This window comes from Cervus elaphus, chromosome 12, assembly GCF_910594005.1.
Source record: "Cervus elaphus chromosome 12, mCerEla1.1, whole genome shotgun sequence".
NCBI lineage: Eukaryota > Metazoa > Chordata > Mammalia > Artiodactyla > Cervidae > Cervus > Cervus elaphus.
In genome coordinates this window covers 49,212,484-49,232,275 of record NC_057826.1, presented here as the reverse complement: position 1 = coordinate 49,232,275, position 19,792 = coordinate 49,212,484, and the positions used below count along the sequence as shown (strand labels likewise).

The following is a 19,792-nucleotide window of genomic DNA, read 5'->3' as shown; positions in this document are numbered from 1 at the left end:
CCAACTGAACATAGACAATGCCCACCACACAGAAGCAACATGCTAAAAAAACGTCTGCATCTATGTTTGCAACAGGACAGAAAGGAGGCCACTCTGACTCCAAAAACGTGACCAGACATTGCCTGCTTCCAGCTAACAAGGAGTGACTGCTGCTCTTGTAGCAATGCCAGTTTTAGCCTCTCCTGCTGGAATGTTTTTACTTAAATTAAGCACTAATGATTTCACAACAATTAATTAGATTAAGATACCGGATAGCTGAATGCTCCCCTCCCATTTTGACAGAATCCCATTGAGAACGGCTACTACCATGCAGCGTTGGTGGTACAGTGGTGAGCACAGCTGCCTTCTAGAATTCCCTAGCTTTCCCAACCTTTCTGTAGTCTCACCCAGCACAGCCCAGATTTTCTAAGAAGCCCCTCTCAACTCCTCATGTAGGGATGCTCTCGAGTTTCTCTGGAGTGCATCTTCCCTAGCTGCAGTAAGCCAAATAATCCTAACTTTCATCTGATTCCAAGTGTGTTCCCTGTAGCCTTTGGCTGGTGAATCTTTACATCTGTAAAATGGGCATAATGATACCTGCCCAGGATATTGTGTGAATCAAGTGATATCATGCAGGTAGGAACAAGATTTTTTTTTTTTAAATGAGTATTTTCTTATTTATTTGGCTGCACTGGGTCTTAGTTATGGCTTGTGGGATCTAGTTTGCTGATCAGGGATTGAACCTGGGTCTCCTGAGTTGGGAATGTGGAGTCTTAGCCATTGGGTCAAAAGGGAAGTCCCAGGAGTGAGCTTTTAACGTTGAAATTGCTATAGGTCTATAAACTAGTGTGATGTGGAATTTGCAGATGGTTCTCTTTTGAGACTCAGAAGGAGATATTATACTTCTTAAATTGTAGGTTCCTATTCAAGGTTCTATTATATGTACCTGCCTCAGTTTCACTGGTGTAAATCTCTCCTACCATTAGTGTTTAGGAACAGCAATTAACATGTAAACTTCAAACAGACTTGCCCGAGGGTAAGTCTGAGTGTTGGTCGGCCTCAGTCAGGTGAGGTTGTGGAGCCTGTAACTTCTGAGCCCCACCCCTGTCTTTTCCTGCTGATAACATGGCTTTCCATCAGGGAGTGGCTAGAATTTCAGCCAGGCTCTGAGACATCCACCCAGCAGGAAAGGCAGCCATGACCAAGTCCCTCCCCTTTCCAAATACCAGCTTCAGTGGCAGCCCCACTGCCTCCAGAGCGAGGGCCAAACTCATTAGCGTGGCCTCTGAGGCCTTCACCTCTGACCACTTCTTTTGTGCCCTACCCTGAGCTATGGCAACTGTCTGTGTGCATGTACTTAATTTATATTTAAGAATGTGTGTATGCTCAGTCACTTTAGTCACTTCAGTCATGTTGGACTCTTTATGACCCTACAGACTGTAGCCTGCAGGCTCCTCTGTCCATGGGGTTCTCCAGGCAAGAATACTGGAGTGGGTTGCCATGCCCTCCTCCAGGGGATCTTCCCGACCCAAGGATTGAAGCTGCATCTCTGCATTACAGGCAGATTCTTTACCTCTGAGCTACCAGGGAAGCCCAGCAAACATCTCGGAGATTCCCAATTTCATTGCATGTTTTCAAGTCTCCAAGACTGGCTCATGCTTTTCCTTCTGCTTGCTACATCCTTCTACTTCTCCTTCAAGGCTCAACTCAAATATCACTTCCTCTATAAAGCCTTCTCTGCTAACCTTTCCTGCCTTGTGATGTTTTGTATCTAATTGTACACTTAGCACACCATGTTGAAATTATACCTCTTCCAATCTCTAACACACACACACACAGACACACACACACATGGTTGTAGGGGACTTCAGATTTCATCAACTGGGAAGCTCCTTTTTCATTGTTGTATCCTCAGGAACACCTTTTTGTACAAACCATGGGGCCTGGTACACAGTAGGGGGTTAATAAAGGCTGTAATTTGTTGTTGTTGATCTTGTTATATTTCAGAAGAAGTATGTTGTTTTCACTCTTTTGGTCTCTCTTGGGACAAGGAGGCTGGAACATTTGTCACTGGAAAGTTTTTCGCAGTCACGGAAAGGCCAGTCCTAGTCAGCTAGGATTATCACAGACTCTGCCCAGCTCATGGTAATGCCCAACTCATAGGAAAAGAATTTGCTTGATCCTATTTTCAGGCCTGCCAAGGCATGCTTTACTGTGTATGGTTAATTCATTATTGCAACTAGTATTTTTCTACCAATTACAACTGAATCTCAACTTGGGAATTTCTTTTTTCAATTAAAGAACCGCTGTCTTTTTGGCATGAAGATATTTTATTCTGGAGGGCTAACTTGTCATGAATATTTAGAGGTTTTATATTATCTGGAATATGGCTACTCTTGGGCTTCCCTGGTGGCTCAGATGGTAAAGAATCTGCCTACAAAGTGGGAGACCCGGGTTCAATCCCAGGATTGGGAAGATTCCCTGGAGAAGGGAATGGGTACCCACTCCAATATTCTTGCCGGGAGAATTCCATGGAGAGAGGAGCCTGGCAGGCCACAGTCCATGAGTTCACAAAGAGTCAGACACAACTGAGCAAATGACACTCCTACGCTCCCTTGAGGGAGGTCAATATTCAGGATCATGAACACTGGTATCCCTCCGTTTACCCGCTACAGGATACCGAGAAATGAAAACCAGTTTTGCCCCAGGTTTGCATTGTTTCTGAGGGAAGAACTTTAAGTCAGGAAGTCAGGAGACCTGGGTTCAAGTCAGATTAATGTTTTGCCATTAACTGTCTATTCTTGCCTTTCAGTGGTTCTCAGTGTGTAGTCCCCAGACCTGAAGCAACACCTGGGTCCTTTAGAAATGCAAATTCATGGATCCACCCCAGGCTCGCTGAGTCAGGAACTTGCTAACAAATTTAATAGAATTCGTTTATTTTATAAATAAATGAGATTTAATAAAATCATATTTTAATAGACTTCTAGTGCACACTAAAGTTTGAGTCTGACTAGTCAAATCCCTTTGCTTTATCATTTTGATATAAATGTTTTAATTATTCAAATCATTCAAGCAAAATAGTATATACAAACTACAACATCACATAAAATTTGGAAGACAGAAATTTAGGTGTAAACTCAACTGAAGTATGAACATGTTTGTTCCTTTTCTTCTAGTAATTTTTTTTCCTCAAATACATGTGTTTTCATGAAATTGTAATCAGAAAACACACACAATTAGGTATGCTACTTTTGTCCCACTTAGCCTTGGAATGAAAATATTATTCAATGCTGCCACTTTTATATCATCGTAAGCAGTGGTCCTCAACCTCTGGGCCGCAGAGTGGTACCTCCTGTCTGATCAGCGGCGACATTAGATTAGATTAGTGCACAATAAATGTAATATGCTCGAATCATCCTGAAACCATCTCCTCCCACCCCAGTCTGTGTGAAAAGCTGTCTTCCACCAAACTGGTCCCTGGTGACATAAAAGGTTGGGGACCGCCGGTCATAAGAACTATTTTTAGTAGTTCCACAATACATTATCTAAAAGCTGTGCCAAAGCATACCTTGCCAGGACCCTGAAGGTGAACTTGCACACATGGAGGAGAAAGTGCTGGGACAGACGAGGAGGCCTCCCCTTCTCTGTACATCTTCCTGCCCCTCCCCCCAGATCCCACACAAACATTGAAACTATGAGTGTTTCTGGAAATAGTCATAAGCAGAGAGGAAAGTGATGTCAGTCAGTAACCCTGAGTTTTCCAGAGGTATCCAGAAACACAGGTTTTCCCTTACCTAAATCCTTTCCTGAAACCCTGAAGCTGCCAAGACGTCGCCACGCTACCTTTTGGCGACATCCTTCTCTTGAGAAGTACGGCTGCCCCCCGACCTGAATCCAGGTTGTCTCCTGGCCCTGAGCTGGGTGCCTGAGTGTCACCAGCTGGGTGCACCTGCTGTCTACCTTAACAGAGACACCCCACTCTCGGCAGGACTAGCTGGGCTCTGACCTATCGTTCTAGTTTTAACCCTGGGGCTAGAGTCTGGCCAGGATGCTCAGCATATTTGGCAGGGGTTCAGATGTTTTACCTGCTCCTGGCCAGCCCCCTGCCCCAGTGGGCTGGACCACAGTCCCTGGCTGATAGGGCCCCACTCTAAAACGAACACTCTTCTAAGAACCAGCATACAGCTATGAGAAATGCTGTGCCTCATGTCCTCCGTGGACCTCAGGGATGTCAGAGACACCCCAGGCTGAGGTCAAGGTGGTCACGGGCCCTTGGAGAATGTAACTGGAACTGCTCCGCCGTGTCTTGTGCACCAGGCCTAAAATCGGGCAAGCCTCTGGCCCAGCCCTGCCTCTCCTTCCCCTCCCCCTGCTGACTCACCGGCAGGGACACAGCATGCCTCAGAGCAGTGTGGCAGCTGGTATGGAAAACACAGCAGTGGGAAGGTGGTGGGGGGATTTAATTCTGGGGGGCCCAGAATTAAATATGGCTTCAAGTCCTGAGCCCCTTGTGAAAGATGAGCAGGGTGGGAGAAGGCCTGCGGTCCTCTCACCCCAGACTTCTCCTCTCTGGGCACCATGCCCTCAGGAGGGCTCCAGCCTGGCTCAGCCACAGGGCAGGAAGTCTGGCAGTGTGGTGGGAGGGGCTCTAGCAGAGGGCAGGCAGGATTTCACAAGAGTTCTATGGACTGACTTTCTGCTGATTCTACTTTTCACACACTCACCTAGGTGAGTTCCATCTCTGGATCCCACCTCGGATGTTACTCTTGAATGACCTTTCCTGCAGTTGTGGAGGCCTGTTAGGAATTTGCAGGCCACACTGGGGCTGTAATTCTGGGCCTCCCAAGCCTGTGGGGATGGGTGGAGGTGGTTTCCCTAGGGACAGCAAATCCAGGACAGATCTAATTGCCGCTAATCAGGTTGTTTTTTAATTTTTTTCTGTTACATGTAAATACTTAAAACACACACACACACACACATACAGATTCCATGGCCTTAAAGCTCTTTATTGATCTTCACATATACTTTCAATCCCTAGTGATATACAAGTATAAAGAATTTTTATCGTAGTTGTGATTCAATATATAATTTATTTAGTCCTGTTTTCTCCCCCACTGTATTGCATATAAAATTTCCTCATACTTGTTTTTAAAAGCTACAAGACCAGTTGTTATGTAACCTTTTGGAGGTCACAGATCTCTTTGATAATTTGCCACTATAAGTGCCTAAGTGTTAGCAGTAAGGCTTTTATTTCGGATTCCCATCATTATTGCTCCACAAATTGCCTGGCACTTCTAGTAGTAGGTATTCAACACAATGCTTGTTTAAAGGAGGACTTAGTAATAGCTGGCCGCTTCCTCCTTGATGGTTTATTGTTGGGCATTCAAATTGTTTCTAGTTTTTGACAGTTGTGATGCAGTGCTGCTGTCAACTCCTTCCTGTAGTTTTTTTCTCCTTCCCAGCAGGTCTGTTTTTGGAAGATGTTTGGGCTTTGAAAACATGTGTACTTTATTGTCTCTGTGCCTTTGCTTATGCACAAGGAAAGCCTCCTTCTTGTTTGTCCAGATTCTATCCTGCAAGACTCTGCTCAAATGCTGATTCCTCCCAGGAGCCTTTCCTCTACCTGTACTTAGAAGCGAACACTTCTTCATCTCTACCTGTGAATTTTTAGTTAATTCAGGCTGTTGTAACAAATTACCATAGAGTGGGTGGCTTGTAGCCAGTAGAAAATTATTTCTCACAATTCTGGAGGCTGAAAGTCTGAGATCAAGGTTCCAGCATGTTGGGGTTCTGGTTAAAAACTCTTTTCCAGTTTTCCTCATATGGTAGAGAGAGAGCCAGTGGGTTCTCTGAGGTCTCTTTTAGAAGGAGCCCATTTACAAGGACTCCACTCTCACGACTGAATCACCTCCCAAAGTCCCTACCTCTTAAGATGCCATCCTATTGGGGGTTAGGATCTTAACATACGAATTTTGTGGGGGACACAAAGACTCACCCCTTTGTACTCCTCTCCAGTGGTACTCATCACATTTTATGATCCAGTTGAAAAAAACTTATATATACATCTTATCTCCTTTATTAGACTGTGTTATACCTTATATATTTGAAACCCAGAACGGATCATTTTAATACCATTTGTTCTATAAGAGCTATTTTCAGTTATATGCATGCAAAAATCAATAATAATTACTATTTTCTTGATTTGTTATTTAGTTTTAGAACAACAATTTAAAAAAGAATACATTTCCACTTTAAAGATACACAAACGCATTAAAGATATTTCCTGGAAGAACCCAAATTTTTACTTACCAAACAAAATATTACACCTTACAGTTCACTGTAAAACCTGTTTTACTGCTTTATGTTTTAAACCCAAAAGTCTAAGTGGTCACACAGGATAACAGAATCGAAGTCAGATTCTATTTCTTTGTTTTTTTAATCAGTATGATATCATTTTTAATTTTAAATCTACTATTTCTATTTAAAGGCAAAAACAAGCAATAAATACTATGGAATTTGGGACATGAGATGACAAAGTAAGTTGGGAGGATACTGAACAATTAGACAGTTGCAATGAGCATACGTCATGGTCAGTGAACATCAGGGACCAACTATGTAACTGGGAGGTCTCTAAATTGACACTAACAGAGAATATATATTCAAGGAGAAGTAATATAGAACTGTGATCATTTGAAGTTTTTGTGTACATTAATAAAACTCAATAGTAACCATAGCAGTTGTTTACAACTCTGACCAAAAGAACTATTTTGGAGGGGGTGTTAATTTTTATCACTGGCACTATTTGGAATCGTGGTGATGAGAAGAAGTTTTTATTACTGTCACGTTCTCTACGGATGATGGCCCCCTTATCGCCCTCTGGCAGTGCAAGCAGCTCCTGTCTTCCTGCCCCTGGTCCGCCTGATTCGTCAGTAAGCTTGTGGGGAGCAGGGGCGGCTGTGCAGTCCACGTTGTACAGTGTCTGCTTCACAAACAAAGCAGTTCTGAGTGAGGGCCTTGGCGGGACCACTAAGGTTGAACTCCCTTTCCCTAAACCTGAGGCCGGTTTTCTTTATGTAGTCCAGACACGGAACATTTCACAACAGATTCAATACAGAAACAGATGAAAAAAAGCCCAGCCCTTTCTATTAAGCCAGACGTGAAAAAAGTAGCAAAATTTCTTTGTGACCCGGTGTCACTTTTCTGATTCATTTTTCATTGTTCTTTGGCAAATACCAATTATTCCTCACAATATCGTTTCCTATGCTAACATGTGATGAGTTTGTTGTTATTATTCAAAACATTAAAGAGTGTTCTCCATTTTAGTCTCTAATACAGTAAATACTGATAGCTGTGTTCCACATAAAAAAGATCTCTTTGGAGTTGTGACTAATTTTTGAGAGTGTAATGGGACCTTTTGGGAAGTTGAGAATTGCTGTACTAAAGCACTGCCTTCGATATGACAGCTGCCTATGTACACTTGTTAAATGAGTGAGGGACTGATGGATGGGCTTCAGTTGCTTCTGGGATGTGGAGGCTGTTGCGGGAATTGCAAGGAGGGGCCAGGCTCCTGAGGCAGTGCTGGTGGATATCACTGGGCAGTGGGGGCTGCCAGGGTCTAGGAGAACTGGCTACCATTTAAGCAGTGTTGGCCTCAGGAGTGGGGTCTGGGGATGAGGGTAATGGAGGCTCTGTGTCCTAGGGTCTTTGGGATGCTCACCATATCTTCTTTCCCTTGGTGTTGGTGGACAGGAATTACCCAATATTCCTTTCCTGTGAGAGGAACCAAGCAGAATGGATTTCTAGGGATCTATGGCAGTTCAACCATGAGGTGAGAGCACAATGGCCAGAAGCCTATAGTGTTGAGCAGACAGATCCAGTCTAGGGACCTCTTGCTCCTCTTGTGGAATCTCTGGCAAGTCGTTTTTCTGCTGTCTGACTCTACCACAAGGTGAGGATGCGGTAAAATGTTTGTGCAATGTCTGGCATATACTGGGTACACAACACATTAGTGGGTCCATTAGCAATGTCATCAATAATAATAAAAAGAAGTAAGCTGGGAGGTCTCGGGTTAAGGAGGAAGGATCCCATGGGAGTTCTTCCTGGTATATCGACACTTGGTCCTGAATAATTCATTGCCATGGGGGCTGTCCTGTCCACTGTAGCATGTTTAGCAACATCCCTGGCTTCTAAGCTCTACTTGGCAATAGCACTGTTTCCCTGGTTCTGACAGCCAAAAACATCCCCTGGGGGCCAGTTTGGGAAACTATCCTACAAGGCATAGATACTCAACCTTCTAGGGCTCCGTTGTGGGGTGCCTGCTTGCTTGCATTGCCCCAGGAAGAGGAAGACGTCACACCAGCCTAGTGCACGCAGATCTGACTCACTGCCTGCAGAAAAAATTCCACCAAGATGTTCTGCTCTCAAGGAAACAAAAGGCTTCCTGTCTCTGATCCTTTTCTCTGAAGAACCTTCCTGCTAATGGAAACTTCCCTCAGCGTTTGGACAAGTCGGGACCCTGGGGAAGCAGTAGCTGACCAGCACAGGCTTTGCTGAGGGAAATGTGGCTAATTCCAAGCAACCCCGGGGGAGGCTGTCCTGCCTTTCATCCTTCACCTTGACTCTAATGGCGTCCAACCCCCAAGTCTCTACTGAAACATCTGGTCCAATCAGAAGCAGAACAAGTAAACCAAGGGTGGTATATTCATACAGCAGGATGCTACAGTGACCTGAGTGAATGTGTCATACTACATGCAACTGCATGGATGACTTACCAACATAATGTTGAGTGAAAGAAGCCCGGAACAAAAAGAGCACATATTATATACGACCATTACTGAAAAGCTCCAAAAAATCAAAATAATCTATGTTAAGGCTCTAGGGATATGTGTGCAAGGGAGGCTCCTGGGATGCTGGCTTAGGTTGTGAAAATTCATTGAGCACTTTATGATATAGGCATTTTTTGAGATATATGTTATGCTTCAGTAAGAAATTAAAAACATTCTGGGCCAAAGGGCAGGAAAAGCCCTTCACCAATATCCTTGTGAACACAGGGAAGAAAAATCATGAACAATTCTGCCTGCATGGCTCTAAGTTATTATTAATATTTTTGGACTCAGTTTTGTAAGTGAGATGATGTATGCAAAATAACTAACCTGGTAATTGACATACAAAATGCTCAATGAATGATAATAATTAATACTGCTAATAAGTTATTAACTGACCTAATATACAAAATAATAATTAAATACAAAGAATAGCCTTTTTTTCCTAAAGGACAAAAAAAATGTTCTGGAGTTTTCAGGTATGTCTTTGGGTAGTAAGCTTCTAATTCTTTTTGGCGCTCCCGTCAAGCATAGTCTTAGAGGAAAGAAAAACCAGTAACCAACACAATAACAAAGTCTCAAAGCTTGGTCTCATTTGGCCAAAGTGTTCAGTTCACTTCAGATCCATCATTTATTGATCCAATGCACTCTTTAGCCAGGAACCTGTGATCCACCTGCCTAATCAAACATTTAGATCACTTTGACCATCAACCTATGAATTTCCAGAACAAACAGGTATGACTGCTTAGTCTCAGAGTAAAACTTTGACAGAAAAAGTGAGGTTTAGAAAATGTGCAATGATAGCTCCTTGTTCAACCTGACTGGAAAGAAGATTCTACAAATTCCTCTCTTCTGAGAGAGCCAGCAATTAGACAACCTCAGCAAGATGGAGGGTTTCATTACAAGCTGTTCTCTTCAACTGCAAATTAGACGCCAAATTAACTCTCAGGAAGATCTGAGACTCTTTCAGATTATTTGCCACCAAAGAAGTCTTAGCCTGACTATTTCTGAATCAGATATGAGAGAGACTTCATTGCTTTGAGAAGACATCTACTCCTAGAGCAATTTCCTAAAATTTCAGAATTTAGGAAATGCCTACAAACAGCTACACGTCCCTATGACCTGTGATGCCGATCATAGAATCACCTAATACGCTGTGAAGCAAACTCTGTCTGACATAGTCAAAACGCTTGGATTCACTGCGATGTACATTGAAAGAAGAAAGTCCATGCCCATCTCCGGAGAAAAGGCAGGCTCTTACCTGTTCCCAGGCTTTGTCCATGGGCACTTGATTGGATCAAGATGCACAAAAACAAGAAGATAGAGACACACAGGGGATTTTCCATTTCTCCTGTTTCACCTGGGGTCCGAGGTCCTCTTGCTAATTTCTGAAGCTAAAGAGACCAGATTGCCTATTGATACTTTGTTAGGGAAGACTGTCCATTAATAATTAACCTTTTAAACAAGTTTTCTAGTGTTCAGACTCTTTCCTTCCTACACCCTACCCCCAAATCTAAATCTACCTCATACAAAAAAAAGAGAAGAAAGTTGATTTACAGAAGTATTTTTTATCCTGATACATTTTGAAAATAAAATATTTTGTCATGTATTCTTGCCTTCTAGGGCCGAGGTCACAGTTCTAAATGCATCAGTTTGAAGTTAATATGTTTGGAAATTCTGTCAAAGGTCAGGGGTAGGTAGCTTCCACAGAATTGCCAAAGTCTCTCTCTGCCAGCACTGCAAAGGGAATACAAGCAGTGGTATTTCAAATGCAGACTAAACTCAAAGAGAAAGGAAAGGGCTCTGCTATGAGGAGAGCCCCCATGGGGTCTGTTTTCTGTTGAGTTTAGCAAAACTACTGGTTCTGTCGTCAAAGAGTGATGGGCAAAATTTCTATAACTGAAAGGGGCAGAAAACCTCTAATGTCAGTGTAAAAAGGAGTTGGTAAAGGAGCCAAGATGAAGACCTGGATGCTTTTGCTGGGGGCCCCTTTGAAAAATGAGTAAGCACACTCTTTCCTCCTTTGTATTAATGGATGCTCTGTGTAGAGGACTGAGAAGTAAGGTCACTTGGTGAGACCAGACAGGGGAAATGCTACCATGCGTTTCTCGTATTAATATTCCTTGGTAAACTTTATTCATTTTTTTCAACTTTTAAAAAAATACCTATTACATACCAGGCACTATTCTAGTACTTGGGATAAACAAGTGAACAAAACAGACCAAGATTCCAGTCCTTGTGGTATTTATGTACCATTGGAGATGGGAAGAATCAGATAAGAGACAATAGGTATAATACATAAGAGATTTATGTAGATGGGTAGAATGCGATCTGAATGACAGGAAAAGGAAAAGTATAGCTGCGTTAAGGGGGTTGGGGAAGGTAGTGATTTTAACCATTTTAAATAGAATGGTTAGGTGAGCCTTGTTGGGAAGTTGAATTCTGAGCAAGGGTTTGAGGGAGTTGCCCCTGTGGACATGTTGAGGAGGAGAGCATCAGGTAGTTAGAATAGCCAGTGCAGCCAGTGCAAAGGCCCTGAAGTAGGAGCATGCCTGGAATGTTCCAGGAGCAGCATGGAGGCCGGTGACTAGGGAAACATCATTAAAAGGACTTTGGCTTTTATACTGTGAGACGTGGGGACCCACTCTGAGCAGAAGAGTGATATAATTTATATAATATTTGTAAAAGATCATTCTAGTTTACAAGACTAGGAACAGATTACTAGCAAACCAGGATGCAAGTGGTGAGATCTGCTAGGAGGCTATTGCAGTGATCCAGCGAGAGGTGATGGTGCCTTAGTTCAGCATGGTCATAGTGGAACTGGGGAGTGATGGATGGGCGGTGGATGTATTTTGAAGGTAAATGCGAGAGGATTTCCTGACTACTTGGGTGAAGAGAAAGAAGAGTTGAAGATGACTTCAAGGATTTTGGTTTGAGCAAGTGGGACAGTGGTGTTGATATTAGCTGAGACAGGAAATGCTGTGAGTGGAGCAGAGTTGGTGGTAGAGGATCAAAAATTCAGTTTTGGCTAGGTGGAGGCCAAGATGCTTCTTAGACATCCAATTAAAATATTAGGCAGGCATTTAGCTAACTTGATGATCACTACCTAGATGAAATGAACTGGGCAGGACCTTCATTTGGTCCTATTAGTTCAGACAGACTGACTCCAGGGCAAAGCTTAAGACTGTGCTGTCTGGTGGCTGAACTTCCTTCTGGAGGTCTATGGCATGGAGACCATCTAGTTGGATGCATGATTCCTGAGCAGAGGCTTCTGTGCTGGCTTCTTGGCTGGCTCCATCCTACCTGCACTATTAAGCAAGATCTGAAGGTTCCACTTTACCAATATCCCAGAAAGCTGGAACCTAAAACAGCTGACTATTTACTTGGCTCCTCTCCCCAGGGCCTACCTTATCTCTTGTCTTCTCGGTACTGCCAGGAACCAACTCCCCTCCCAACCTCACCCTGCAGAATAACTTACCAAGACACTGGTGAATCCATCTGCCTCCAAGATCCTGGGTTTTCTACCAACTAGCTGTGCACAATGTTACTTAACTTTCATGAGTTCTGTCTCTTCATCTGTAAAATAAGAGAACATGAGCCTGAGATAATATTTTGAGATATCAATAATATATTTCTCGCAAACTCTCCCTCACACCCTCCCTCTCATCTAAGAAGAGTAAAGTAGACAGAAGTCTATAAATCTTTTGTCTTCCTAAAGCTTCAGTTCAGTCGTTCAGTCGTGTTTGACTCTTGGCGACCCCATAAACCGCAGCACGCCAGGCCTCCCTGTCCATCACCAACTCCTGGAGTTTACCCAAACTCATGTCCATTGAGTCGGTGATGCCATCCAACCATCTCACCCTCTGTCGTCCCCTTCTCCTCCCACCCTCAATGCTTCCCAGCATCAGGGTCTTTTCCAATGAGTCAGCTCTTCGCATCAGGTGGCCAAAGTATTGGAGTTTCAGTTTCAACATCAGTCCTTCCAATGAACACTCAGGACTGATCTCCTTTAGGATGGACTAGTTGGATCTCCTTGCAGTCCAAGGGACTCTCAAGAGTCTTCTCCAACACCACAGTTCAAAAGCATCAGTTCTTCAGTGCTCAGCTTTCTTTATAGTCCAACACTCACATACATTCATGACTACTAGAAAAACCATAGTTTTGACTAGATGGACCTTTGTTGACAAAGTAATGTCTCTGTTTTTTAATAGGCTGTCTAGATTGATCATAACTTTTCTTCCAAGGAGTAAGCGTCTTTTAATTTCATAGCTGCAGTCACCATCTGCAGTGATTTTTGAGCCCCCTAAAATAAAGTCAGCCACTGTTTCCCCATCTATTTGCCATGAAGTGATGGGACCGGATGCCATGATCTTAGTTTTCTGAATTTGAGCTTTAAGTCAACTTTTTCATTCTCCTCTTTCACTTTCATCAGGAGGCTGTTTAGTTTTTCTTCACTTTCTTCCATAAGGGTGGTGTCATCTGCATATCTGAGGTTATTGATGTTTCTCCTGGCAATCTGGATTCCAGCTTGTGCTTCCTCCAGCCCAGCATTTCTCATGATGTACTCTGCATATAAGTTAAATAAGCAGGATGATGATATACAGCCTTGACATATTCCTTTTCCTATTTGGAACCAGTGTGTTGTTCCATGTCCAGTCCTAAAGCTTAGGACCTAACATAAGTGAATTCTAAGCAACAAAGGCAAGCAAAAGTCTAAGAATGTTTTAAAGGGATGTGAAGGGAGAAAGAATATTGCTACCTTCCTATCACTAGATAGTGTCTTGGACTTTGTAAGTAGATTGGGGAAAGGGAGATTTGTCTAGAGGGCAGAGGGGACAGTACGTTGCTTCCAGAAGGTGGTAAAACTCAAAGAGGAAATGGCTGTGAGTTTGTCAGTGGCGGGGCAAAATATACCCCTGTTCTTGGTATAGGTTGGGAGTAGCAGTGAGCTACTAGTAACAACAGGTCATGAAGATGGGGAGGACGGGGGGTCATCTATGTGCACTGACGGGATAGGACCAGGTGCTCACCCCAACTCCAGGCCTTGGTATTGTGTCTGACCTAGAACTGGTGGTAGATGGGATTGGGGTGAGAAAGAATACAGGAGGGCCTGAAAAATAGAAGTTTGAAATTATAATTCGGGTGGGTTACAGAAAGCAAAGCTATTTCTTCTACATCAGAATCTGTGGACTGAGATTCACACCTCTGCAAGCACAGGTATGTCATGAGTATTAGAGATTTATATGTGAAGTGCCCAGCCAAGTGTCGAGTTTATAGTAGCGTATGTGTGCTCAGTCACTCAACTGTGTCTGACTGTTGTGTCCCCAGGGACTGTAACCTGCTAGGCTCCTCTCTCCATGGGATTTCCCAGGCAAGAATACTGGAGTGGGTTTCCATTTCCTTTTCCAGGGAACCTTCTTAACCCAGGGATTGAACCTCCGTCTCCTGCATTGGTGGGCAGAGTTTTACTACTGAGCCACCTGGGAAGCCTCAGTTCGTAGTACAGGTTCAATAAATTACAGTGGCTTGTTTTGGAAGCAATCAAGGCATTGGAATCAGACTGATCTAGGTTAAGGTCCCTGGCCTATTGCTCACTAACTGGGTGACCTAGGGCAAGACATTAGCATTTCGAGATTTTGATTTTTCCATCTGTGTAGTGGGACTAAGCATATTTACTTGATCAGATTAAAGGAGAGGTAAACCCTAGGCAGTCTTGACAAGCAGGAAATAACACATAGCAGCTATTGTTATTTTTATTGTTTTAATTTGTGTTGGGAGTCATGAAGGTGTCCAGGAGGTAGGTACCAGTAAGATCACAGGATTAAAATTTTAGCAGAAAATTAAAAGGGGAAGAAAACAGAAGGGTCTGGATCAGTGATTCCAAAATATGATTGAGGTTTAGAATCAGAGTCAGCCTGAGAGCTCAGGAAAAGGAAAAACTTCAGGCCCCTCCCATGAAAAAGTAAACAAGAACTTCCAGGACTGGGGCCTGAACCATCTTAAACAAGTTCTTCAGATTGTTCTTGCTCACCCAAAGTTTGAGAACCATTGCCTCAGAGTGTGCTTGAGAGATCTGTTGGGGAGGAAGAAGAAAATACTAGATCTTTCTAATTTTTCTCATATCACTTGCTATAGGCTGAATGCTTGTGTCCCCTACAAATTAGTACATGAAACCTAGCCCCAGGGTGATGGTAGATGTATAGGGCCTTTGGTAGGTGACTAGGTCTTGATGGCAGAGCCCTCATGAATGGGATCAGTGCTCACATGAAAGGAATGCCAGACAGATCCCATGAGCCTTCCTCCACGTGAAGTTACAGTGTGAGCATATGGCTATCTATGAGGCCCTCATCAGACATCACATCTGCTAGTGCCTTGATCTTGGACTTCCCAGCCTCCAAAGCTGCGAGAAATACATTTCTGTTTTTTATTAGCCACCCAGTCTCTGGTATTCTATTATAGCAGTCAAACAGACCAACATATCACCTTTGAACATTTTGTTTGTGTAAATATAATGCTTATTATATATTTACACTATATCATTTGTATATAGTACTATATAATATATTGTTATTGTTTAGTTGCTAAGTTGTGTCCGACTTTTTGTGACCCCATGGACTGTAGCCCCCCAGACTTCTCTGTCCATGGGATTTCCCAGACAAGAATACTGGAGTGGGTTGCCATCTCCTTCTCCAGGGGTATCTTCTTGACCCAGGGATCGAACCTGGGTTTCCTGCATTGGCAGGTAGATTCTTTATCACTGAGCCACAGGGAAGCTCATGTAATTTATTAGTGCTATATAATTTATAAGCAGATAAATATTATCTGCTTTGGGGAGCACCCCAGAAAGCCCAGCACTCCATGGGGGACCCTTCACTTCCCATGAACTGAAAAGGGGAGCAGGCTAGATCCCATGGAGCCTGAAGCCTCCAGAGAATTATCAGCATTGTACATAGTGGTAGAGCCCAGTGCTTACTTTGTTTTGCAAGCCTCAGTCTAAAATAATAATGATCTTATAGTTAGATCCCTAAAAATTGCTCAGTATTTGCTTTCTTTTAATTTGAAGAGCTTCTTGAAGAAATGGAGATTTCAAGAGGATGGGTATTAATGACCTGAATGTAACCTTCCTTTCAGTGTAATGGTGATAAGAAAGTTATTCAGAAGGAAAAATATTTTACATAGATAAAGAGAGCAAGGGGAGAGAGAAACCACAGTATCAGGTAAAAATCTCTGATGAGAGAAGCAGGGTTTTCTATGCTGAATCAGATTTTCTTGCTTTTATCATCAGACACTGGGATACCTGAGAATGGTAGTCTTTTGGTAGAATTATAGGGAAAAATATTCAAAACAGTAAGTTTTGGATTGGTGCTATTATTTTCGTCACTTCATAGTTGAGATTTAAGAGATTAAGAACTAGGATGAAACCATACTTTATCAGTAAAAGGCTGACAGCAGGGAAATCAAGGCCACCTGAATCCAGGATCACTTTTCTCAACCACAAGCCCTTAATCCCTGCCTTTTCTCAGCCCCGCACTGAGCTTTCTTCAGCATTATTCCACTTCCAAGATTAAATTTATGAAATCTGTAGGATCACGTCATTGGAAAATGACCATCTCTCTTACACCTGCTTAGAGCCAGACTACCACCAGGAAAATGCTCAAGCTTTTATTGATACAGCTTCATCTGTATGGACGTTTTTGTACCATTAGAGAATGAAACTGAGCAGGACCCCGTGGGGCTTCTGGGCATGGAAGACTTTCTGTGTCCCCCATTCCTTATTTGTAGGGAACAGACTTCAGCCTCCATGACCTTCCCTGAGTTGCAAAAGGCAGATTTGAACAGTAATAAAAGAAGGGAGGGGATGCAAAGACAAAAGAGGGAGCAGCCAAAAAGAATACATATGAATCAGTTCTAATGAGATGGGTAAAACTGGAGCCTGTTATACAGAATGAAGTAAGCCAGAAAGATAAACACCAATACAGTATACTAACACATATATATGAAATTTAGAAAGATGGTAACGATAACCCTATATGCAAGACAGAAAAAGAGACACAGATGTATAGAACAGACTTTTGGACTCTATAGGAGAAGGCGAGGGTGGGATGATCTGAGAGAACAGCATCGAAACATGTATATTATCAAGTGTGAAACAGATCGCCAGTCCAGGTTGGATGCACTGGGATGACCCAGAGGGCTGGGATGGGGAGGGAGGTGGGAGGGGGGTTCAGGATGGGGAAACACATGTAAATCCATGGCTGATTCATGTCAATGTATGGCAAAAACCACTACAATGTTGTAAAGTAATTAGCCTCCAACTAATAAAAATAAATGAAAAAAAAAAAAGAGGGAGCAACCAAGAAACAATAGTGCAGCCTTGGAGTAGGGTCCTGGTTGCACCTCAGTGGATACATATAACAGGATCTTTAAGCTCTTTATAGAACTAAAACCTCCAATGGAAGATTTAGCATTCTTCTTCAGAGAAGATCATCAGAGAAGTCAGATTAAAGGAACCAGAGAAGCTCATCAAGAGATCATCTGAGAGCAGTTTAAAGGAGTGCACATTCTAATCTTATCAACAGCATCATCCTTGAACTATAAAACTTCTCACCAAAACCTCCAGGGTTGGGGACACATAGTTTTTGAGTGCAGGAGCCCTCTGTGTCCACATTTGTCAGGCAAAGCAATAAAGCTATTCTCTTCTACTTCACCCAAAACTCTGTCTCTGAGATTCAATTCAGCGACACAGAGGCCGAGTTTTTGGCATCAGAAACATGACCTAAGCAAATTTAGGGGCACTTCTTTGAGTTGGCCTGGAACATGTCCTTATTTGAAAAGGGGTTGAACTGGAATCTAACCTTTTCCTTATCTGTTTCTTTTTAAGATATGTAAACAAATGAAAGATGAACATAAGATTGCAGATGCTGTTTTAGACTGTTTGAAAGAATGAAGTGTTTGAAGCATTTCAAGCAGGTGTTTATGCATTCAAGATCATCATGTTTGCATTAACATTTGAAGATTAACCTCTGAATGAGGTCCGCCTCTGGCTAGTTGTGTGACCTTATGCAAATAATGCAACCTCTCTTCACTTCAGTTTTCTCATCTGTAAAATGGAAGTGTGAGGGTCAGATGTTATCACATGGAATGTGCTTGGCACAATCAGCGCTCATTTGTAACAAATGAGACAGAAATTACTTCCTCCATTTTACAAGTGAGGAAGCTGAGAGTTCTTGTCTGAGGTCACACGTCTAATCTGTGTAGATTGGATCTGAGGACTTCTGGGTCCCTGTAAACTCTGATCTTTTCTCATCCCAGAACCTGAACCGAAGAGCTAGGGAACAAAGAACTGAGATCTCCTTTTACACTTATTTTTATGTTTCCTGCTCTGGGCTGACCCACTTATTCTATCAGAATTACAGATGCTGGTCTGTGGAACAATTAAAGAATAACAATAGCGAACGAAACCGAAGCTGTCTTTTTGTGACTGGATTCTCTGGAACCAATAGAGCACTTTATGATTTTAGTGTTCCAGGGAGTGGAAAACCCCCTTTCCTCTGTTTGCATTGTGCTTGGAAGCAAAAGGAAGTAAAGATTTAAGTTGGTTTTGAGCAACTAGGTAGACATAGACCATTGCTGGCTCCTTCAAGTTTGACAAGGGTTTTCTCCCCGTGGGAAAGAGGGTGAGCATAGAATAAACTCTGCCTGCATCCTGCAGCTGCTTTGGGTGTTGATTGGGCTTGGTGAAGGGTTGTCACACTGATCTCGTAAGGGAGATCAACCGAGCTATGAACTGAATTGGCTGATTGCAGTAAACTAAGGGCACAAGTTGGGAAGTTGGGCCATCAGCATGGCAGCTCCCTTTCTCTGGGTCTCAGTGAAACTGTTTACCTCAGATAGCGACTTGAACCCACATGGCTGGGACTCACACCAGTCAAAACCCTGCTTGGGATTCGAACCCATGTGGTTGGGACTCAAACCCAGTCAAAACCCTGCTTGGGACTTGAACCCACGTGGCTTGGACTCAAACCCAGCCAAAACCTATGGTATCTGGTTTCAGGACTTAATGAAGCTCAGGTTCTTGTTGCCTCATCACAGAAAGAATTCAGTGAGAGACAAAGTGATAAGTAAGAAAGGATTTATTCAGATTCAGAGAGAAACACTCCACAGACAAGAGTGTGGGCCATCACAGAGGGTGAATGCAGCCGTGAAATGTGGCGTGGTTAGTTTTTATAAGCTGGGTAATTTCATATGTTAATGAGTGGGAGGATTATTCCAACTATTTTTGGGAAGGGGTGGAGATTTCCAGGATTTGGGCCACCGCCCACTCCTTGGTCTTATGGAAACAGTGTCAGACTTCATTTTTTTGGGCTCCAAAATCACTGCAGATGGTGATTGCAGCCATGAAATTAAAAGATGCTTACTCCTTGGAAGGAAAGTTATGACCAATCTAGATAGCATATTAAAAAGCAGAGACATTACTTTGCCAGCAAAGGTCCATCTAGTCAAGGCTATGGTTTTTCCAGTGGTCATGTGTGGATGTGAGAGTTGGACTGTGAAGAAAGCTGAGCGCCGAAGAATTGATGCTTTTGAACTGTGGTGTTGGAGAAGACTCTTGAGAGTCCCTTGGACTGCAAGGAGATCCAACCAGTCCATCCTAAAGGAGATCAGTCCTGGGTGTTCATTGGAAGGACTGATGCTGAAGCTGAAAACTCCAATATTTTGGCCACCTCACGCGAAGAGTTGACTCATTGGAAAAGACCCTGATGCTGAGAGGGATTGGGGGCAGGAGAAGAATGGAATGACAGAGGGTGAGATGGCTGGATGGCATCACCGACTCAATGGACATGGGTTTGAGTAAACTCCAGGAGTTGGTAATGGACAGGGAGGCCTGGCATGCTGCGATTCATGGGGTCGCCAAGAGTCGGACACGACTGAGCGACTGAACTGACTGAACTTGGAACTGTCATGATACCTCTAGGTGTGTCATTTCACTT

The 19,792-nt window shown here is 43.1% G+C and overlaps 1 protein-coding gene across 5 annotated transcripts in view; it reads right to left on the bottom strand.

Moving 5' to 3' along the window:
* The window catches only part of LIPC (lipase C, hepatic type), a 181,688-nt gene that overhangs the window by 149,229 nt on the left and 12,667 nt on the right, over nucleotides 1-19,792 (bottom strand). For 3 of the 5 annotated variants that reach the window (XM_043920420.1, XM_043920421.1, XM_043920418.1), the window contains exons 2-3: nucleotides 12,280-12,377; nucleotides 10,063-10,195 (exon numbers count right to left, since the gene is read on the bottom strand). In XM_043920420.1, coding sequence (XP_043776355.1) covers nucleotides 10,063-10,147 — 85 coding nt within the window. In that variant the 5' untranslated portion in view covers nucleotides 10,148-10,195; nucleotides 12,280-12,377. The remainder of the gene's footprint in view (nucleotides 1-10,062; nucleotides 10,196-12,279; nucleotides 12,378-19,792) is intronic. The other 2 variants (XM_043920422.1, XM_043920419.1) reach the window with 1 other exon arrangement.